At 46.1% G+C, this 23,666-nt stretch overlaps 1 protein-coding gene across 1 annotated transcript in view; it reads left to right on the plus strand.

The window, feature by feature from the left end:
• RGL1 (ral guanine nucleotide dissociation stimulator like 1) overlaps positions 1–23,666 on the plus strand; it is a 103,999-nt gene that overhangs the window by 64,600 nt on the left and 15,733 nt on the right. Inside the window, exons 5-11 of the mRNA XM_016224609.2 lie at positions 3,544–3,728; positions 7,025–7,149; positions 8,691–8,906; positions 12,440–12,543; positions 15,731–15,815; positions 20,768–20,857; positions 23,220–23,306. Of these exons, the coding sequence (XP_016080095.1) occupies positions 3,544–3,728; positions 7,025–7,149; positions 8,691–8,906; positions 12,440–12,543; positions 15,731–15,815; positions 20,768–20,857; positions 23,220–23,306 (892 nt within the window). The remainder of the gene's footprint in view (positions 1–3,543; positions 3,729–7,024; positions 7,150–8,690; positions 8,907–12,439; positions 12,544–15,730; positions 15,816–20,767; positions 20,858–23,219; positions 23,307–23,666) is intronic.

Below are 23,666 nucleotides of genomic sequence, written 5' to 3' on the forward strand. Positions count from 1 at the left end.
TAGGTTGGGAGAGGTTCACGTACTCCGAAGCTTTGCACAATCTTAATTCTCCACTTGGTTTCAGAAATTACTTCTTCAGTTTTCACCAGTCACTTAAGAATCCTGTCCTGCAATTTGCACCACAGTTTGGTGTCCCCAAGGTGATATGTCCTGAGGAGGGTGCCTCAGGGGTGTGGGTGTGGGTGGAGATTGTTCCTGGCGACTGTCTGCTCCGGCAGGCCTGGAGCCACACGTGGCGTAGCATGGTTTGTATTCTATATCATTCTTCCTAGGACAGGGGGCAGATTCTTTCCGTTGATTTCCATGAGTGCTGACTGATTTCACTGAGTCATTTGACCTTTTCCAGCACCTTCCTTTTGTGGCTTATAGCAAATAGTTTTAGGACTGCCGTCTCTCCCCGTCTCGCAGTGTCCTTATTGATACTATGTAATTTGGAACCTTATGTGACCAGTGCCAGGTAGGAAAGCAGGTAGTGTTGTCTCTGCTCCAGGTAAGGGTCAGTGGAGCTCAGTGGCCTGTCCCCCCCCTTAGGGCACAGGGGTGCCTTTTCCGGTTTCCTTTCTTGTTCTGTGTACAGAGCCAAGTAGCTTCTCTAGTTTAACAGTCACCTTTCCTGTGCGTTTGGGACTTTAAACTAGGATTTCCTCTCTGTCTTAAAGTCCTCTCTCGTCCTAACTAACCAGATCTGGTCGGTGCAGCAGTTAGAGCTCAGGAGTGGAACCGAGAAGGGGAAGACAGAAGCCACTGGGCAGGAACCCTGTGGTAGCTCATGTTGAGAGAGGTCGCTTTCCTTTTAGAAATCTTACAAGTTGCACATTTTATCTGTTTCTCCGTCTGTCAAGGACGGAAAGTTCCTTCTCAGGACGGGCAAGCACAAAGCTGCTCTGAGCTCTGGGCCCTGGTCCAGGACTTCCCCAAAGCCCCCCTCCCTAGCGTGCTGATAAGCCCTCCGCCGATAGGAGGGCAGGGGTCTGCTTCGTGTTGTGTTGCGCTGTCTGTGTATGCCTTTCCCTCCTTCTCTCCCTTCCTCCTCCAGCCCTTCATTTCTCTTTTGTGTGAAAGTGCTGTTTCTAGCTGATTCAGTGTCTGGGTTGGTAGTGAACTTTCAAAGCCCTCTTAGGCTAAGCGGCAGGAATGGCCCTGTCTTGGAGGGTACAGTGAGTAGATTACCAGAGCTGGTTTAAAACACGAGACTGAGGGGGACACATTTTGCACTTAAAGGCCAGTCCAGCCTGGACTAAGCAAGTCCCTCCTCAGAACAGCCCCAGGCCTTCTGAGGCTGCAGCTTTCCCTGGAGGTAAGTTCTTTATGATGTGCCCTATAGAAATACACACACACACAGAGCTGTAAACAAGGCTGCACATTTTGTAGTTGGTTGTAATTGTGAGGACTTAAAAATAACCAGTACTTGCTCATTAGTGGAAGAAAACTCATTAATTGTGGTCCATCCGTTCACTGAACACTGTGCAGCTCCGAGAGATGGGGAGATCTAGAGGCAGTGGGTGGAGAGGTGTCTGTAGCATACTCCTCCGTGGGGGGAAAATCCGTGTTGGTTTATGTATACATATTCTATCTACTTAAATATATATACATATCCATGCACAGGTCTAAGATAACATACCCCAAACTGTTAACGGAAATTCACGGGATTGGGATTAGAATGAAGGGAGAGTGGGTATTTTGTTGTTTTAGTTTATACACATTTGTAATACTTTTGCCAATAAATCATCAGTTTTATAATTTTAAAAATGACAATTATAGGTAAAGAAGTAAATGATAAATTAATTCATTGTAATTCCTTTTTACATGTGATTTTGGATTTCTGCCTGGGTTTTCTTTTAAGTTATGAAGCTCCGAGGGGTCACTGGGGTCACTGGGTTGCTAGTCTCGTTCTTAGGTGGGTGCTGTTTTTCTATTTTTATTGTGTGATGTGAATGATTAGCCCTCTATACCTATTTCCCACCAGTGTCATTGGAAGAGTATTCTCTCACTGAAATATTAAGAAATATTAGCTGAATGGTGGCACTGATTAAATTAAGTCTCCATCTTTTGAGAAGCGCAGATATATTCTGTAAGAGTCACCCTAAGCCGTCAGAAGAAATCACCTTCCCAATGGCTTTGCTTGCCCAGTTTTTCTTCTTTACCTTTCAAAACCTAGCTGCTCTACTCATACTATTTCTCCCACTTGAAACATATTCTCCTCTTGTAATTTGAGAAGCAAAAGGATAATTTTGTGAGGACATTTTTGGTTCTTATGTTGAAACCTTGGTGATTTTTGTAAATTCAACTTTATGCATTTGTCTTTTCCAAACCTAGGCACTCTTTTTATCAGCTAGATTTCTAGCCTACTGTCAGTCAGTTAATCCTAAAGTGCTAGGTCTGTAGATTTCGTGGCCTCTGCTTTGAGTGAATCCAGAATTGGAAGCACAGTCTCCTGTGCACGTGTACAGACTGTTTTGAAGTTGCTTCGAGACTCACTAAATCTCCTTCTGCATGTCTCTTTCTTCCCTGTATGAATTTTTCCAAAGATTATGGTACTTTTCCCCCCCTTTTTAAAATTTATCACTCTTTACCCTGCCCCTCAACCACCTCTTAAAATAATAAAATGTAGCCAGCTTGTTTTCAAGTGCTTTCATTTCGTTGACATTGCCAGGAACTTTTAGGTGAATTTGTTACTGGTGGAAGTAGAGTTCTTGGGGTACTGTGAGGAAATGAATTTCCTGAGGCCCCCCACGGGAGGATTGGGTTTCGTGGAAAGTTTTATTGATGATGTAAAATTAAGGGGGTTCCCCTCCAAGGTCCCATCTCTGTCTGTCCCGCCATGGAAGAAGTCCAATCTTGTCTTCAGAGGGGCCAGAATTAAGGCCACAGCCCAGAATTTCTGTTCCATATTAAAGTCCAGCCCAGTCCAGCCTCTAGCTAGCGTGGCTTGTGTTCCCAGCTGCAGTCCATTGCTCGTTGGGCCCACATGGTCATGGGCCATGTGGCTGCTAAGGACACATGACTATGGAGAGAGAATGAGAACTCTCGAACCCACAGAGGCGTGCAGGTCACGGAGGAAGACAGAACAAGCGAGAGCTCTCCTTTGTCTGGGGTTTTAACCAGGAGCTTAACCAGTTAACTTTTCAAGATTTTGCATGCTTCTGATGGGGCCACCCCTAGCCAATCCATTGGTCCCCAGGCTAGACCGACAGGCAAACACCTCCCCTGTGCCACCCTGATTTGTGCCCATGTGTCTGTCTCCCCCAACAATCCAGTAGTGATGGGGGAAGGGAGCGGTGTGAACCCCTTGGAGGAACAATGCTGTGTGAAGCTGTAGCTTCCCGGTGAAGCTTCGCGGGTCACCGTGCTTACACTGTCTGACTTCCCTCTGCTTTCTTTCCTTTATTAATATTAACTAGCTAATTACGACTATAACAAATTCTCTGTTGACCACCTGCCCACGTTCTCCTGGGTATGCCTGGGCTGGGTCCTGGTGTCCAGGGCCTGTTGTGAGTCCCCACAGCCAGCCGGGTGCCATGACTCTCCATTTCTTTTTTTCAGTGCAATCGCCTCTATCCTGAGGGCCTGGCTTGACCAGTGTGCAGAGGACTTCCGAGAGCCCCCGCACTTCCCCTGCTTACAGAAACTGCTGGATTATCTGAAGCAGATGATGCCGGGCTCCGACCCAGAGAGAAGGGCACAAAACCTTCTCGAGCAGTTCCACAAGCAGGAAGCAGAAACTGACAGTGAGTACCCGGTTGATCCCAGGGAAAAAGCCTAATCCTGATCCTGTCACCGCCACAGTGAGGAGGTGTTCTCCTACCCTTGTTGACTAGGAGACCGTGGCTTCCTTCTGAAGGACAAGCTGCTGGGCGACTGGCGGTGGGTGTAAAATTCTCAAGGTTTTTCAAGGGCTAATTCCAGAGCCCCAGAGTTTTAGAGCCAAGGGGCCTTTCAAGACCACCTAGTCTGGCTCCCTCATTTTACAGGCGAGGAAACGGGGGCTCAGAGAAGCAAAGTAATTTTCTAGGGTTTCTTCTGCTCCCGTAAGGAGGATCTTTTATCTTTCCTGGTGAACACATACTGCGCTGAGCCTGAATTTGCTCTTATCTGCCCAATGGCTTCTCCTTCTATCAAATGGAAGCTCATCACAAACAACAACCCCCATTCAGCAGGCAAAGAACGACATCCAGTTCGGCCCCTACCCTCACCAAAGCTGGGAAGAGGTGTTTCTCCTTCCCCTAACAAGCATCACTAATTAATCTGCCCCCTGCCAGGGCGGATTACTGGTCATCCCGAGTCTCTAATGGCCTCATCAAAGGAAGTTTCTGAGGCTGTTTTTTCCTCTTTGCGGAACCGACTGCCTGTTTTCAAGGACAAAGGAAGGGCCACCCCTGCAGGTGGAGGAGTGCTTGGAACTGCCGGGCGTGGAGAAAGCCAGAAAGAGTTAGGTGAGGCTTTCGGCGGGGCGTGCTCACCCCCGGCCCTGGGCAGTGGTTGCCACGCCGGCTGACCCACTTGGAGCTCCCCGCAGGCCTGTCCCTGAGGTGACGCCCGATTTCCTCGGTGCGTAAGGGAAGTGGTTCCAGCACACCGATAAGGGACGCTGCCTGAGCGCCAAGGAAAACAGCCTCAAATTCCAAGCAGTACCTGCTGAACTTTTCATGTTATGCGGGACCAGGGGGAGAACGCAGTTGCGTCCTTAGAAGCTGACTGCCAAGCGCTGGGGACCTGGATCTCGGATGACTTCACGAGCCGGGAATGTTTGACTACCAGGGGCGCTCCTCCGCGCTGGACCTCCGCTCCCTCCAGGGCCTCCCCGCCCGCCTTTGTGCCAGTGGAGACGCTGGGTTAGAGCCCAGCTCTCCCTGGGGCAGCCCCTGGCTCCAGGCCTAATTGGGGAACCAGTGGGACCAGTCGTTCATTGTTCCCGGCAGGGGACTGAGGCTGAGCTCACTGGCAGGCGGAGGAGGGACAGGGCGAGTGCCTGACTTTGGAAAGGCTTTCAGGCAGTACCCAAGAATGAATGTTTTTTTTTTTTTGTTTTTTTTTATCAAGAAAGCTCGAAACTCTGATGATTAAGTACAGGAGCCATTACTGAAAGGAGTTTTAGGAGCTTGATTTCCATGTGCTGCTTTTACCCAGTTTCATGCCGGCAAAAGCAACTGTCTCTCCTGTATGTTTCTCACAAGTGAGATCTTGCTTCAGGTTTTCACTTACATGCCTCTGGAAGAGAGTTGAGAGCAAACACAGTGGTCTGGGCCCCAAAGAGAAAGGACCATACAGTGTTTCTCAGCAGCATCCAGGGCCCGTGTCAGGCCACTGTGAGTGTTGAGTGAATGACAGATGAAGCCTTACCACATACACTCCTTGGCTAAAGTGGCCTCTGCATTGCAGTGATGGAGACAGACTTATATAGTAGCCAGCAAGAGGGCTGAGAGGCCCCTTCTGAACCTGTGCTTGGGATTCCAGATGTCTTCTTCCTCCAGGGAATGAGAGAGCACCAGAGTTGTGTGCAGGAAAAGAGGTGGAATCATGGGGTCTCGGCTTTCTTTAGCTCGTGCCTGTGTGTGTCCTAGACTCCAGAACAGGGAGTGATCCCCTTGTACTTTCTCCACTCATAACCCATCCCCACTCACATCAGTACCTTCAACTCTGGGGAGAGGGGGCCAGCCTTAAACCACACACCTGTCACCAGAGTTGGCAGGTCCTCACGTGGCACCTCAATAGGGGAAGTGATGCAGGGTCCACTCTCAACATCCCCTTTCCTCTAGAAAACTAAGAAAAGGCCACCCTGACTTGATCCACAATGCTTAGAAGTCTTTTATTCCATAAAGAAAGAGAGAAGGTTTTAAATATAAAATTGGGGGGAGTAGTAACACACATTAAATTTCTGCTAAGCTCTAACTGAATAGAGCTAGGTATTTTCCTAGAGGACAGATTGAACTGAGAGGAGGGCAAGGAGTGTGAAGGGGGATGAGATGGGGAATCAGCCCAGGAATTGGGGACAGTCCCAGGGAAGGGAGGCTGGGGAGTTACATTAAACTTCATCCTGCTCCAGTCTTTAATGTGGAATCTATAGGTCCTGCTCCATGTGCTGAGTCTTCCAGCTTTGATTTGGATCCTAGGTAGTGACTGCAGTGATGTTCACTCACTTAGTCTGTGCTCTGTGTGATCTGCCAATTGATGATCTTATCTATTATAAGGCTCACTGTGAATTTAGTTGTTTGTTTGTTTTGTTTGTTTTTAAATCCTCACTTGAGGATATGTCTTTATTGATTTTTAGAGAGAGGGGGAGGGAGAGAGAGAAACATTCATCAGTTATCTCCCATACATGCCCAATGGGATTGAACTGCCAACCTTGGTACGTGCCCTGAGTGGGAATCAAACCCACAACATTTTGGTGCACGGGACAACTCTCCAACCATCTGAGCCACCCCACCAGGGCATAATTTAGTTTAAGACCATTCTGCTTCATGCATATTTAACTTGAAGTAGAAGCTGAAAGCTACTCCAAGCATTTTGAGAATTCTAAGGACTTGTTGAGAATTCCAAGAGCTTCATTGGCATTTCTGACACCAAATTGGCCCATTTTACTCCCCAAAGCCTGACCTGCTTTCACGCTCTTCCTTCTAGGCTTCTGGTTGTAAATGGCCCAGTAATTAAGAATGGCATATTTGGGGTTCAGGAAGTAGTTGGGTTAGTCCTTGAGCTGACCAGAGGGTTTGAGGGAGCCCAGGATGAGGGTATCCCAGCTTTGCTTCTCTCTAGACTTTGCCTGATCTGGCTCTTTCTTTGGCCTAGGAACCAGGAGTTTGTCAAAGACCTGAGGCCTCTAAACCTGATAAAGAATCAAAGAAACAAGCAGAGACTGCGAAGACCTCCATTCATTCCACTCAGATTTATTGTGCTTGCTCTTCTCTGTGTGGGTTTACTGAAGGATTTGCCCTTTCCCTCCTAAAAGAAAGAAGTTCAGTTGGACTCTGTAAACAAGGTCATGTACATGGCCCCAAGTAACTAACTTTCTTCCTTCTGTCAACAGATGGGTTTGCCAGCACCGTCTCCTGCCGCCTGGAAGAAGAGGAGGAGCCGGAGGCCGGAGGGTCCGCAGAATTCACATGCTTCTCCGAGGACCTCGTGGCTGAGCAGCTGACCTACATGGATGCAGTACGTCTTCTTTGTGCCTCAGATGGGCTTCTCCTCAACACCTGGGGGGTGACAGTACTGGTGGCCCGGGCAGGGCAAGGGGTAATGTGATTTAAGTCTTTTCAAATCCTTAAGAGAGGCTGTGCCTGTAAATGCAGAGCGAAGCCGTGACTTGAATCAGTCACCTGAATAATTCAGGCGGAAGCTCCCCTTGCAGTTCTGGGTGAAGGTGCCTTTTCCTTGGCACTCAATACACAGAGGGAAACAAGAATTTTAATCCCAGTGAAACAAAACCTGCCCTGTCCCATGGATATTGCTCTCCCTTTAAACTCATAAATATTTCAAGATCTGAACTGTTTATTTGGGGGTTTGTAAAAGGGTCAAAGTATAAGTTAGAATAAAATAAATTTACCGAGTCCACATGTGACTGTATCTGGCAGCTCATTTCCACATGTGCTTCCTGCACCTTTAAAGTTTGACTTTTTTTTTTTTAGCTGTACATATTTGATTACGTCAGCCACGTTTCATAGCTCAACCTTAGCTGGTAAATGCCAGTTAAAGAAAAAGTGACTATTATGAGTTATCACAGTTGTTTGGGCTCTTCTGCACTTACCACTTTGGGGGAAGCAGCATTAAGTTTCCGAGTTTCCATCAAGTGAGCCTGCAAACAAAACTCCCAGAAATACACCAGAGAGAGTCTGTGTAAAGTAAATCCTGGTGCTCTCTCTTCATATATAAACCCTGGACATCGTGTATCGAATTGCTGTACCAATGAGAATCTGATTTGTTCAACAAATTTGTGATTGTTCCTCTTGACAGCATGAGAAAGATGGGAAACATCATTGGTTATGACTTGTAGGCAAAGACCTGAAAGCCAGGCTTCAAACCCTCACTGTTCCTCTGCTGTGTGACATTGAATAGCTTTCCCTTTATATGCTTCTGACCTTCCTCATTTAAAATAATGTGAAGCAGTGACATCTGTGAATGTCGCATGTACTGTACTTTGGTGGGTCACTTTCCAGGTGGTTTTTGAGCATTCATATGTATTATAGACAATTCATGGGTCACGAGTGCCCAGAGAAGACCATGGATATGAATTTGAGGTCAAAATAATCTTTAAAATGTTTAAAAATTTTCAATTACAGTTGACGTGCAATATAGTTTCAGGTGTACAGCATAGCAATTAGACATTTATGTAATTTACAGAGTGAAATGTCAAAAATAATCTTAATCACCTTTTTAAAATTAGTAGCATAGATTTTTGCTTGGCTTTTCCTTCAAGACAGAAAAGTCCAAATGTTTTGGGCATTTAAATTTTCTTCGGTCATTGTGTTTCATTTCTTCAATTGAACAGATTTAGAAAGAACCTGTAGGCTTTTCCGATCAGTCCATATATTAATTATTTGCTTTCGTCTATTGAAGTGGACACCATGAGGCAAATCAAGTAGAAAAGAATTATTTGTCCATTGAGGAAAATAGCAATTTACAGATGACCCAGATGACGCACTGTGCTGCACGAAATGTCTGTGTCGTCCTTCAAGTCAATTCCTCTTTTGTTCCAGCAACTGTTCAAGAAAGTCGTGCCCCACCACTGCCTGGGCTGCATTTGGTCCCAAAGGGATAAAAAGGAAAACAAGCACTTGGCTCCTACGATCCGTGCGACCATCTCTCAATTTAACACCCTCACCAAGTGCGTCGTCAGCACCATCCTGGGGGGCAGAGAGCTCAAAACTCAGCAAAGAGCCAGAATCATCGAGAAGTGGATTAACATCGCTCACGTAATTGGCTTTTTAAAAAATGTTCTTTGTGTTTAGTAGACATTGGAGGCTTCATCGCTGTGTTTAAATGCCTTCTACTTGGTTGCAAGGCAATCGAAAGACCCTATGTGAGGGCCCGCTGGGTTTTGTTGTTGTTATTGTTGTTCTGAAGTATGAAAGCTGCCTTTCTTAACTTGGGAGCTTATTTATTTTCCCTCCTTTCCCTGTTTTTCCTCGCTTGCTGCTTTTTTTCTCCTGGAGCCCCACAGTGCTGATCCTCCAGGTTGAGACGTCCGGTCTGCTTTTTCCTTCGTAATCACAGACTGTGGGTTCTGCCCTGTGTTCAGTAAATATGCACTGATAGTCTCAGTGTCAAACAGATGGCTCCTCAGCCCAGAGTGATTACCCGCGCACCCTATCTTTCGCAGATTGGAAGAGCCAGTACCTTCTCAGAATCCTCTGCCTTTTTTCTAAAGGACTGAGACACACAGATTTCACATTAATCTGGGGCTTTTCTGAGAGCCTTGTATCTGAAGTTGGAGGGGCAGAGTCTAGTCCTAGGCCTGAATGACATTTTTCTGAGTGTCAGTTTGGTCTCTTGGATCAGCTGCTTATATCCCATGTGGCCTTCACTTACCATTATCTTATTTCATCATTGGGAAAAGGTGAACAGTATTGAGTCAGTTGGTCACCAACTATTTCATGAACTTCTGACTGTGCATAGCTACAGTGTTATGTATTTTGGGGACATAGATAGGATAAACACAGTTAATTTGGTCTTACAGGAGTCTGTAGTCAAACGGGGAAGCTAAAATGTGCTGGAATTATCTCATCCTCGTCAGAAGAGGAGTGAGGCCGTGTGGGAGAAATGCTGCAGAGGTGGAGGGAGGGGAAATCCATCCTGACTGGGGCTATCGAGGAAGGCTTCATGGATAGGATGCTGTTTGCATTTAGCTTGAATAATAGAGAGGACTTTGGTATTTAACGATTGGGTAAGATTTTTTTTCCCTAGGTAGAAGAAATTATCTCGGCAAAAGCTATGTAATTAATAATTTTGAAAAATCGTTATTATATAAATATTAATTAGCCCATGTTCTGGGTTATATAGGTCACCCCTCGACAAAAACATATTTTGCTTTTTATCCCATTATGTGTATTTCTTTCATTAAGCTCCTATCTATAGGACATAAAGCTTAAATTTTCACATTCCCTTTTTCCACATTCTTTCTAGTTGCCTTAAATTGAAGAGCAGGGCCATAACTGTACCAGAGAATTGGCCTTATTTTGAGTGTTTAGGTGGTCTTTTACCACAGACTTTTTAGTATGTGAGAAAAGTAAGAAACAAAGACCATCTCATGCAGTGTCGATTTTTCCTTTCCTGAGCTGAGCTTATTTCTCATCAAGCAGGAGCTACAAAAAGTTCTGATAGAGTGTGATCGAGATCATGGGATTTCTCTGTCTTAGAATGATAAGAGAGTATTTTCTGCTATAAATACCGTATCATTTGCAGTCTTCTACGTGTCTCTAACGAAATAGTCTGTCTACCTTTAACCCATTCAATTGCTTAGCAAATCTAGAGCAAGAATATAGCATTTGTACGTAAAACAGTATGGCTCAAATAATGGCTTTTGGTCCAAATTAAATATAGACCGTGCATTTACGTGATAATAAGAAATGCGAGTTGAGTGATTTGAAGAATATTCCAGACCCCATAGCATGTGCTTCACAGCCAAGGGTCCTTACTCTGGGTGAAGCAGTTTCCTAGTATTGAGCATCTGTGTCCCTTGAAATCACGTGGGTTAGCTTAGAAAAGGGAGACTCACAGCTGGTTTCCTGCCAAGATTGATTTTACTTTTCTTGCATTATAACCACAGTCAATTTCTATTGAGAGAGTGTTTGAAAACTGATAATTTTACATGCAGAGAAAATTTCTGACCAAATATGACTATATTTCCTTGGACTGGCCTCGCTGCTACATTTTTGTTTTTGTGTCATATCTCCTGGAAGGAACCTCCTTCTCTAGAAATGGAGCCAGATGCCTTTTCTGCTCCTTTAAACCCTTGACTTAAGCCTCTCTCTGAATAATGTGTTCCATATGTTTATTACAATTTGCATGAAATATCTGTGCCTGAGTTCCTTTATTTATTGCAAGTTTCCTGATTTTTAGAACATAATTTTGGATTCTGAACCTTTGTTGAACCAACCATGCTCTTGCTTTCCAGACTGTAGTTCAGAGCTTTTTCTCCCCCCCCCCCCGTCTCTCTCTCTCTTTCTCAATCTCTCTCTGGGTCTCTCTCTCACTCTCTTTAAATAAGGGGAAGGCATTCAGACATTTCAAAAGAGTGGGCATGACTTTTATAAAGCACTTTGGCATTTACTCTAAAGAAAATGTTTGAGGGTTTGTTTGTTTGGCACCGTTTAAGTAGCCAGATTTTGGCATGCCAAATTAGAGAGTGCTGCTTTCCTCCATATTCGGGATTAGCATTACTCTGTGAAATGATCTTTTAAGCAGTGTGCACTTATGCCCAGCCATGCTGGGGCCTCTTCCCAGATGGTCTGCACAGATCCAAACCCGTGCTCACGGCGGCCTTAACGGTAAACAGTGGATGGAACATTTCCACACGCCTGTATGAGAAGCATCTCCTTTGACATAAGGCATAGTCCACTCTCCCTGCGTTGCCCCCTTCCCTATGCCAGCCAGGCCTGGGACCCTCTCCCCGACCGTTCTGCTATCCCTGCCATTCATTCAGCAGAACTTAGACCCCACGGCCACCGGCTGCTGAGGCTGTGGACTCCCTATGGCAGCTTAAGTTTCAGAATCAGGGAGCCTTTCTCCTTCCCCACAAAATGACATCCAGAACGTTTCCTGTTCTCTTTCTATTTTGTTTTCAAACGTTGCCAAAATGAATTTGATTTTAAAAGGCCCAGCTATTTTGGAAACATTGAAGTACCAAGGTGTTTCTGAATGTTTATGATTGTGGCACAAGCCAATTTGAAACTAAATGAATGTGTATAAAAATATTCCCTGTTGGCTAAGAACATAAAAGCCAAAGTTCAACTTGTGGTGAATTTTTATTGCCCAGTTATATACACCTCCCTGGCCAGGGGTCGGTCATGAGATGTTCTACACCATCTGACCTCAAGGTGGCTCCGCCCGTCCCCTTCTCGGGGCGTGAGGGGACAGTGATCTTTCATGGGTGTTTTTAGGGCATCTGGGTGCTTCAGCAGAAGAAAGTTCGCTTTCTCTAGCGTAGCTCTGCAGACTCACCTCCAGTCGTGTTTTTACTAGGAAAGCTGGAAACTATAAAACTGTAACAACAACGCAAAAAATATATTAAAGGAGAGAAAAACAAGCAACGGTGCCAGAACCTATAAAGTGCTTCGGCGACTGGGGGGGAGCAAGGAGCCACTTTTTGATGTTCAGTATTTATACAGCTGCCTTATTTAGTGGTAAGAATTCAGAGCAGCTGGGGCACCTCTAAAACAGGAAACGACCGGCTCGCCGTAGTATTGCTATTTAAATGCCTTTTATGTTTTAATCACTCTCCATACAGGAATGTAGAATCCTGAAGAATTTTTCCTCCTTGAGGGCCATCGTTTCGGCGCTGCAGTCCAATTCCATCTATCGGTTAAAGAAGACATGGGCCGCTGTCCCAAAGTAAGTTCCCAAATGTCTGCTCCACTTTCTTTGGCTGGGGTGGTTGGTTGCAGCCTGAATGGCGTGGGCCCTCACCTCCAAAGCTCATACTATGTAAGGAGAGAAACATATTCGAGAGCCTCTGCGTGCTCCTGGCAGGGTGCGTTGGACGCATCATCATTAATGAATTTGAGGCAGGGCCGCTGCCGAAATCACTCGCATTCTCCAAGTGTGCCAGAGCCAAGTCATGCGTGGCTGTAGGGACCATTCTAAGGATGTGTTATCATCTGGATAAGGGATAAGGTTGTGGAGTGATGAAGTCACAGCCATTTGCCGTTATTTGTGGTTATTTTTCAGCCCCGATCCAAAGCCCTAGCTGTTCCAAGATGTGAGGGAAAAAGTGTGCAGACAGGAGGACATTGCTCTCTCTGCTCAAGACTCCATTCAGTTAGTCTCCGCTTTTGCATACGAAAAGCTGCCTTAGTGGTGTTCACCACCCCTAGCTGTTCCTTCCTATTGTTTTTCTTCATATTTCTTGGTGCAGCCTTTGGAATAATGAACAATTTAATATCCTTGTTATTTCACGATCTCTCTGTCTTCCCCATGTCCAGAGCTTCACTGGTAGACCAGAGAACTTCTGCAAAGGAGGGAGGGGTGAGAGAGAAGGCAGTCGTGGACCCGTTAGCGGTACAGATTTAGACGCTGGGAGACGGGTCCTGGCTGCAGGCTGGGTCAGCTGCATTCAGCAGGTCCGCCTAGGTTTGAGCTAATCCAGAAGTCAGGCTGTATCGGAAGAATATGAAACTGTTTAGAGTCTATACTGTGTACAGGGTAGTCGATTTTGGTCAGGAGAGAGGCCAGCTGGCTCCCTAGGCAGGCTCGCTCTTGTGGAATTGGTGGATTTGGTCCTCAGAGTAGGTCCAGTACTGAGTTTCATCAATTCACTCAGAGCTGATTAAGCCCAAAGTAACTGACACTATCCAAACCTGCAAGTACCATAGATTTATGTTAAAAAGTGAGTGCCAAAGTACTCAAGGTTACTGATGAGCTCATAGTCCCAATCAGAGGAGAGTCTGCTTGGGAGAAGTCAAATTGTTTATTATATAATTCTTTGATGGCTACAGAGAAGACAATTGAAGTGGGCGACCTTCATGCCAGGTGCTACAGAGCTGTGGAAACCGCGGCCACTCGGACTCCAAGGCTCACGCTCTGTTTATGATGTGTTATCTATCAGCAGAAACACTGGCAGACGGACTTTTCAAAGTCCAAAGCAATTTTCTTAATGGCCTCTCGGCGCTCCAGTTCTTTCTTCTCTTCATTAGTTTGAATAATCAAGGTGACTCTGTGGGAAAGAGACATTAGCTGATTGATTTTCCTCTGCACATAAGTGTTATGAAAGATATGGGTGCTATAAAATTATTAGATAATAGGTCATGGGGAACAGATGGGGAAATTGGATGTGTACAGAATTCTCATCCTCAGCACCCCAGCTCCAGCTCCTTCTCCTTATCACTGCTCCCCAACTGTGGTATCAAAGCAGAGGGATGGTCAGGTGCTACAATGCAGCCTGGCCTGATTGCAGTCCAGGGTAATCCTACCTTTCTTTGGTGGTTGATACATAGACCACTATGAAAAGCCACTTAGCCAACCAATCTGAGGCTAAAACACAAGTAAAAAAATTAGTGGACTTGTATCTTAATCTCCTTGGTTACCATGTGAGAAAGTCCATTCTTCCAGCTGGCTTTTTTAACTATTAAAGAAAACAACACCCACAAAATAAACCTCAGAGATGCATTTTGTACAACATGGGGGTCTTTTGGTTTCTCAGTTGGGTGGTTGGTTCATGTTTTAGCAGGGATGCCACAGGAGTGTCACAGTTCCTCAGAGAAGACCCTTCCATGTCAGCCTTACATATTTCCCACTGCTAAATTCAAGGGACAGGGGTAAGGTAGCTTACTTGGTTATCATTTTCTCTGTAACCCTTTATGCTAATAACTTTCGGTAGACAGAGAAGATATCTATTTATTTCTCTTTATTTAGCCCAACACATAATCAATTTCTTAATTATTTTTCCAAAATATAAATAGCTTTCATGGTTTGCTTAATTATGAGAGCAATATTACCCTTGTTGTGAAACAAGTAAGTTCCTAATAATGGCTTTCTCATGATAATGAAAATGCTTTATATGGTATGAATGATATTGCCCCTGTTCATTCTTGGCCTTCAGAATTATCCACTCAGCAACCCTGGAGGGGTGCGTAGAGAAAAGCATGATGCCCATGGAGATGTAGTGAACTAGAAAGGCACAAGGACAGAGTAGGCTCTTTACACATGTGATTCTGCTCACTTCACAGCAGTCCTGCAGAAGACTGTTGGTATTTCCTTTGGACAGATAAGAAAATTGAAGCTCAGGAAAGATAAGCATCTTGTCCAAAGTCACTTGGCGATTGAATGGTGGAGTTGGGAGTTGAACCCACTTCCTCTGACTCCTGAGTCCATCCTGATTCCGCCATCTACTCTGCCTCTGAGAGTAGGAACACTAGCCCATGATTCAGGAAATTTGGGTTCCGTACCTGCAATGCTCAGCAGTTATTAGTGGAAACCTGGGCAAACCCCTGACCCTGGCATCTCCATCCCTAAAACGAGGGGTCTGGCAAAGATGATTTCTCAGGTCCATTGGGCTACGTGTGTTGCCAAGATAGATTTTTTAAAAAAATATATCTTTATTGATTTCAGAGAGGAAAGGAGAGGGAGAGAGAGAGATAGAAACACCAATGATGAGAAAGTCATTGATCGAGCCCGCAACCCGGGCATGTGTCCTGACCGGGAATCGAACCCCGATCGCCTGGATCCCAGGTCGACGCTCAACCGCTGAGCCACTCCCGGACGGGCAAGATAGAGTTTTTAAAAATTTGCTGAAGAGAACTTGTCCCAATTGAACAACTTAGTTCCCCAATTTAACAATCTGTTTTTATGATTATAAAAAACATGGTTAGAAAATATTCCTCTCTTCACACAGGTGATCATATCTACTTAAAATAAAAAAGCCACCCTGCATGAAAAAGTCCTTGGTTTCATCTGCTCACATCACTCACAGATCCTGAGATCAGGATGATCCCTCCATAGCCATAGGTGCTGAGGGCAGCTGGGCCGAAGGCGTAGGTTTTCCTAACTTCATTTGTTAATATTTTCTTAATCCCTCTTCCAGAGAGCGAATGCTGATGTTTGAAGAGCTTTCAGACATCTTCTCGGACCATAATAACCATTTGACCAGCCGGGAACTACTGATGAAGGTGAGGCCCTGGGTGTGGGCGCGGGCAGCACCCTTGACAGCTCTGGGATCCATTCAGGGGAACCGTGGCTTGTGGGGGGCTCCTTAAATTCCTGCAGTCCCGTGAGAAAGCTTCAGGCAACTAGAAGGCAGACTTTCTGTTTTTTTAATGCCTAATCTAAGAAGCTTGGGGCTGAGAAAATTCAAAGTCCGGCTCCTTGGCTTCACTTTTATGCAACCAGATTGTGAAACTTGTGCTCATGTGTGTCTCTCTTTGACAAGTGGCTCCGCAAATACCAAGTACTGGCAGTTAGGTGGGTAAGAGGCCCCGGGATATTTCTTCTCAGCAAAACATCTCCTAGAGTGACAGAGGCCGCGCCAGCAATTCCACATCCTTTATTTGGACTAAGTTGCACAATCTGTCAGGCAGCAGTATTTATTGAATGCCAAAGGAGTGCCGACTTCTGAACCTCAGGCAGGGTAAAGGTATAGCTGCTTTGTCTCATTGCTCCAGGCATTTGTTGCCGACCTAACACTTGTAAGCATTGGCCCAGTCTCACGGAATATGAAGGTGGCTAACGCAGATCCCGTTTTCAAGAGTTCGTCTTCTGGTTGGTGGATAAAGACACTAAGTGAGACTGAGTCAATGGTACAAATGACCGTTTGTGAACATTCATCAGAGGTGAACATAGAGCAGACACTGTCCTCGTGGCCTTTCTATAAAGTAGATCTTAGTTAATATTCTCGTTTTGCAGGTAGTCAAGACTCAGGTAGGTAACATGCCCTAAGTCACACACCTGGAAGGTGGTGGAGCTAGAATGTGTGATACAGCCTGGTTGGACTCTAAAACCTGTGCTTTCATCACTTAGGCAGAAAACTGTTTCTTCTGACCCCCTTGGGAGTAGGGGACAGGGCAGATCAGGGACAGCTTCCTAGGGAAGCAAAACCAGTAATTCAGCAGATATTGAGCATTCACTATGTAGTCAACCGCATTGAAGGCAGGCTCTGGTCTTAAGGAGATTACAGCCTCATGGGGGAGGGAGAGAAGTGGACAATTCCAAAATCATAGGAGATGTGCCACTGTAGGGGGAAGCCCTGAGCTGGGCGATTGGAGGACAGGGTCCTTGTCCTCAGTCCCTTTTCTGGAAACTGGAGACAATAATAGCATTTAGTCCACTGACCTCGTGGAAGGGTTTTAAAGATTGACTAAGATAAAATATTTGAAAGCACTATGCAAATGTAAGTTATTTTTAGTATTTGACAAGCTCTATACATATGAAACCAAAGTATGCGTGACAAATGAACATGAATGAAGTGTAGGCTACACATGGGACCTTAGGGCAGACACTTGGAATAGGAGTGAAAGTCAAGTGGGACTGGGGAGACTAAGAAAAGGCATCCAGTGGTCAATGGTTAGATTAGTCCTTCCTCTAAGTCTAAGGGCCTCTGTTAGGGTTTTCCTGACTGTCGTCCTTCTAAGTCCTACTCCTCCTTCATGTTTCTCTGTAGAGTCTCCTTCTTCTGGAAGCCTTCCTGGACACCCTCAGGTCTGATTCGGTTGCCTGCATGTGCTCCAGAGGAAGTCCATCTTCCTCTGACCTAGCACTCCTCCTGTGCTCCATTGGAATTGCCTGTGTACTGCACCCATCTCCCTACTGGCCCTCAAGCCTCTTTCAGGCAGGGACCGGGCTTATCTCGTTCGTGTTAGATCCCTAATGCCTAACACAGTGCCTGGCATGTAGCAGGTGTTCAGAAACTGTTTGACTGCATGGATTGATGGGGCTTATAATTCACATGGCTTTGACAACTTGCCCACTATTAGCCCTTCTTGGGGAAGATGGTATGAGCAGGGCAGTTTATGCTGACTTCTGACGTTGGATTTGGCCTACCTGCTTAACTGCGCACTAAACAAGGACCGCTGAGATCACATCACTACTCCCCGCTTTACATCCCCCTGGGTTTGCAGACTTGAAATGGAAACTCATCTGGCTGGAAGGAGATGGCTTCATGGTCTCCCTGTCAGTAATAGGAAGCTAGACTAGCTGGAGCCACACATTCAAGGCGCAATAGCTCTGAGTCATCTTTCAGAGGAGATAAATTGAATAGTGTGCAGCTCATTGCCTGGTGACAGGCTTCTGGCTGAAACCTTAGAAGCAAAGCTATATCTAGACATTAAAGGTCTCATAAACCTTTCTTAGCAGTAGAAGTTTACGTAGTGCTCTCAGTTAAATGAAAAACTTGGCTATGAATTCGTGTAGTCTGTGCATTGTCATTAATGATAGTGGAATGTTTGGGCCAGTGCATATGTACACGTAGGTCTCTTACTAGTCATCTTTGTTGACCATTCTTTAATATGAAATATATAATTCTGGGTTTAATCCTCAGCACAGTTGTGAAAAATGAATTCAAGGTATTTAGTTTCTCAAAAGAACAACCTGGACTTAGACTGATTTGTGGTTGCGTAATCTTAGCCTTAAATGGCCTCTCTTCTCTTCTACTTCTGGGTAGATGTAATGTGCCAACTCTATAATATTATGGCTATAATAATAATTAGCAAGAATCTATGGTTTTTTTTTTGTTGGGAAAATGTTTTTATTTTCCTCAGAAATGATCTTGAACCTGTTATGGTTCAAGATAATTTATGATTTCTAGAACTTAGGTAATTCTAAGCAGGTAAATGATAGAATCCATAAATTTTACAACAACAGGGAAGCAGAACATCACCAATCTCTCTGGTTCTTGGGACTCTTACTGAGAATTCTTCCTGGTTGAATTGATAGAATTTCTAGGAAGGCTCAAGAATTTGGCACTGGTACAGATGTATTGTTCAGTGCAGCCCCAAAACACACAGCATCAGAGTTGGAGCAGGAGATTGTTAGGACTATGAAGACCTACTCAAATAATTGCCATGGGCTTTCAAGCTATAATTTAATCTACATTTATTGAGAAGGGTCCCATGCCTGTGTAGCACCCTAGTAGAAGAGGCCCCTCTGACCGAGGAATAGATGGATGAGGGCAGCTCAGCTCTGCTAAAGGTGGAGAGAGGAGGTGAGACTCAGGTGAGAAATTTGCACTAGAGAAAGGGAGAGATGAGAGTGGGAGGTGGTGGGAAGTTTATGGAGGGAGAGATTTGGAATCCATCCAAACATAGGTGATGATTAAGGTCTTGGGACTGGATAGTATTTGCCAAGATGTGAGTATAGTGAAAAACAAGAAGACGGCTTCGGCAGAAAGAAGAATCGCTGAGAAAGTGTGAGCACAGCAGCAAAGAGGCGGGAGGAAAGAACCGGAGTGGTGCAATCACAAAACCTGTCAAAAGCCTCGAGAAGTATTGAGGGACTGGTGTGAGACGATGCAGAGCAGAGGATTTAGGGCTGAGGGAGAAAGAAACTGAAACTGTGGGCTGTGGCAAATCATGGCGTTTTCAGGGGATACCTCATCTGGAAGAACTGCACTAGTCAGCTCTCCAGCCAGGGCGGGACTCTTCTCATGAAGTCAGGAAATCAGCGTGACTTCTAGCTCCCGTCTCAGGTCCTTGTCTCTCCACCAGTGAGGAGGTTGTCCTAAGTGCTCTTTCATGGTCCCTCCCTCCTGTTATTCTGTGATTCCCAAGGGCCTTTTAACTTTTCCAAAATCCTTCGTAAGAGCTTTAAATGTATCTGCAATAATTTCCATCCATTATTCCTCTGCCAATGATTAAGAAAGTGGAAGGGAGCCAGAAAGACCTACACACCAGGAGAGATGGCCACTCTTAGTAAAGTCACACAGAATTGGTTTCGCACTCCAAGAAAATGCTCAAGAATTTGGGAGGACTCCCAGCCTCCCAGCCTCCCAGCCTCCCAGCCTGCCAGCCTCCCAGCCTTCCAGCATGGGAAGTGGCACATGTTAGGCCACTTTCATTCATCCCCAGGAAAAACTCTAAGTAGGAGATTATTAAATGATAGTGCGCCCGATGATCACAGGGAGATTAGAATGGACAGTGAGTCACTGTGGGTTGTGTCCCCAGCGGTGTACCTGGGCCTGGGCTAAGGCTGGTGAGTGAGGAAGATAATCGGCGCCTCCCTGCCCCCGAGAACCCTTCCAGCCGCCCAGCAGTGAGGTCCCTGCTGGGGAAATGCAGCAAACCCAGGGAAACTGACCCAGGGAAACGAGTGAGGTTACTCGCTACCGAATTGTGCAATTCGCCTCCATTCATAAGGTTCCTGGAAAATGAGAACTTAACAAGACTGAAACCACAAAACGGAAAACACTTTATGTTCGGTCAGCAAACTCAAGATTAGTCATTACGTAGAAGAGTTTGAAAGAGTTTGTTGTTACAGCAGGCGGGGGAGGGCAGGCACAGCCATCTGTCCTCAGGCGCCCGGAGGGAGGGAGGGAGGGTCTGTGACTCGGAACCTGAGAGGCAGCTCGAGGGGACAGGTTGGGGAGCAAAGGGGGAAGAGGTGTGAAGGCCTGGCTGTCACAGATTCGGGCTGTGCCACGGTGCCGGACTTCCTCAGAGAACTTCCGGGACAGCAGTTTCACTTGGCTAAGAAATAGCACAGAAATAGTCCCTTTTCTCTCACAGAATGCTGCCACATGGCTTTCAGGCCAAAATCGAGAAATCACAAAATGTCCAGAGGACATTTCCAGGACGTGTGATTACTCAGAGTGAAATGTGGGATGGGTAAAAATTGTCTCCACTTCTGGGAATTGCCTGCCTTATAGTGACAATTGATTTTACACCCAAACCAGGCCTCTTACAATGTAGCGGGGAAACAGGATAATCCAAGGCCACCGGGTTTTATTACAAATAGACCACTTGCAACCAGCCAGTGGTGGATTTGCATAATTCAGCCCAGAGCCTGCTGCAGGCCTCTCCAGTTTGCCTGGCACCCAGACCCTTGTGCGGAGGGTCCGTGCCAGCCACTAGGTGCCACTTCATGTCTTTTTAGTGACCTCCTCCATCACTCTGTGTGTGTGCTTCTCTTTCAGGAAGGAACCTCAAAATTTGCAAACCTGGACAGCTGTGTAAAAGAAAACCAGAAGCGGACCCAGAGGCGGCTTCAGCTGCAGAAGGACATGGTACGCACAGCCCTTGTCCTCTGAGGCCCACAGGAGAGCCGCCTGGTGTGGGTAGCTGGGTTCCCGCATGACACGGGCCCCTTCGGTCTGCCGGGCGTCCATGTGTTCCTGAAAGTTCTCCCACTTCTTGCCTCGTTTGTTCTCAGTAACCCTGGGGAGTCTGTAAGAAAGATGTTATTACTCCCATTGGGCCAGTAGGAAGTAAACCCTGAGAGGCGTAAATCATGGTGTTCTCTGGAGCACTTTTTTTCTGGAAGGAACCATCTGCAGCAGGTAGACTTCCATCCCTCCTGCTGTCTTCCTCCATCCCCCCTGCACTTAGAAGCTGCTGCTGCCTTGACCTTGAGACCTCCTGGGCTTCCGTTCCCCGATGGGAATGGCTGTGGTAGTCAGCTTTGCACACATCACGGTGGCCCAGGACCTGGGTGCTGAGGAGAGAGAGTGCCTGCTCCTGGGAGGACTTGATCTGTGCACTTGACCTCGTTTGTTCCCACCCTTGTCATTTCCCAGCTCTCCTTACTAACCCCAGGCCAACCAAATCTTTCTGGTTTTTCAGTACGCAAAGGAGTGTCAGACCTCCCTCCTTAAGACTGAAGGATGGTTCTTACCATCTTTAGCTTTATTTAAAAAGCTCTGCTAACTTTGAGCATAGAAAGGGGAAAAGCAGAGAGGGGAGACCAGGGACTGACAAATTCTAATATTCTCATGCTGCTTAGGGCAGATTTTCTCCTTTGGGAAGTTGGATGTAAGTCAGGAACGCTCTTGAATGACAGGGCTCTTCTGTAACGTAAAGCCTATAAAAATTCACAATATTTCCAACTTTTTAGTTCAAAGACAAGTTAAAAATAGCTGTTAAAGGAAGAAGATTATTTTGGTCCGGGACCAGACCTTGTGTGCGTAATGGGGAAGGACAAGCCGCAGCTGACGGTGAGGGCCTGAAGGACACAGCCCTCCTTGGCGTGACCCTCAGGCAGCGGCGCCGGCCGGGGAGCAGCCAGCCTCGCGCCCCGCAGCCTGGCCTTGCCCTGCTGAGACTGGTTGTGGCTTTTGTCTTTTTGCCAGCTTTTCCGTAAGTGCCTCAGTGGAGTTTCGGATAAAGTGTCCATGGAAGTACCTTTTAATTCTTTTCATCATCGTTAGTGCCTTGGTGGCCTTATGGAGAACAGAGATGATTTTAAAGGAACTTTGGTGAAATCAATATAGTATATACTTGAGATTGAAGTATTTCTACCTCAGTTTCCAAGGGCCAATTTTTTTATTTTAGAATTTACATATACGTTCCTGGTAGCCCATGAGTTTCTGTGAACCCTCACTCAGCTTCCCCCTGGTGGACATCTTCTGTGACCTTGGCACGCCTGTCAGCACTGACACGGGGACACTGGCATGCCACTGTTCCCTCAGGTGCAGACCTTAGGTGCATCTCAGCACTTTTCCATCAGTGTCCTCTTTCTGTCCCGGGATCCAACCCGCGAACCACCCTCATTCCGTTGTCATATCTCCCAGGCTCCTCTGGCCTGAGACGGTTTCTCAGACTTTCCTTGTTTTTCGTGACCTTGACAGTCTGAAGGGACATTGTGGGGTATCCTTAGAATGCCCCACAATCAGAGAGAGTCTGTTGTTTCCTAGCGATTAGACTGGAGTTGTGGGTTTGGGGGAAGACTATCACAGGGGTGAAGCGCCATTCTCATCACATCCTATCAGGGAGCAAATGACATCAGCTGACATCAGAGTCACTTGTGATATCACCCTTCATCCCTTGATTCAGATTCAGGTAGAGTTTGCCAGGTTTTCCTCTTTACAGTTACTATTTCTCCGTCTCCCTCCTCCATGCTTTGGAAGTAACAGTGGTGGCAACTCATAGAGGAAGGTGCACACTCTTCTTCAGTGTGCAGTGACCCTCTCCCACCCCGATGGCAGGGCCGTCCCTTTCCAGGCCCATTTCAGACCACTTGAGTGTCCACTCGCTCCAAAAGAGAAGACACGTCTCTGACCTAAGCCTGAGCAAAACATAAGTCCCCTGTGAACAGTCTTGAACATTCTTGTCTGGTCTCCTGGCTTTGAGGCTTGGTTTTCAAAACTTTGAAAGTCAGTTAGTAGATGACGGAGTTCTTCTCTTTGTGTAGGAATTTTCAAAATTTCATTCATGCAGGTAGCATCAGTGGCCCCAAATTTGGCCTTGAATGGTCCTTAATTAATCTCTTCAAGGCTTGCCTGTGCATTCAATGATTGCTGCTTCCATCTGCTAATGGGCCCATTGCTAAACCTAGCCCACAACAGGTCCATTCCCTCCAGTGTGGAGGTTATTGAAACCCTTAGACTTGTCAGTAACAACTGAGACAGTTTTGCTATGCTTGCTCTTCAGGGGGTGATGCAGGGCACTGTGCCCTACCTGGGCACCTTCCTGACTGACCTGACCATGCTTGACACCGCTCTTCAGGACTACATCGAGGTGAGTTCTGTGCAGGTGGCGAAATTGCACCTGCAGCCTTCTCATTGGACATGCAAGAGAGAAAGTCACTTTTACTAGTATCTGTTGAGGGCCCATTGTGTCCGCGGCTCTGTGCTAGATGCTGTGAGGAGTACAAAGAGGGATAACACCAGAAGTGGCCCACAGACCCATGAGAGGCAGATATCAAAGGAGGCAGTGGTTGATAAGAAATAGTAAGAATTCAAACAAATGCCGAGAGAAGAGGGGAGGTCATAATCAGTTCCATGTGAGGGAAGAGATGGCAAGACCTTATGAAGGAACGGGCTTGAGCAAGACCTTGACGTTGAGTTGGGTTTTGGGAGGTGATAATATGCCCCAACA

The sequence above is a fragment of the Miniopterus natalensis genome, chromosome 19 (genome assembly GCF_054644295.1).
Source record: "Miniopterus natalensis isolate mMinNat1 chromosome 19, mMinNat1.hap1, whole genome shotgun sequence".
Taxonomy (NCBI): Eukaryota; Metazoa; Chordata; class Mammalia; order Chiroptera; family Miniopteridae; genus Miniopterus; species Miniopterus natalensis.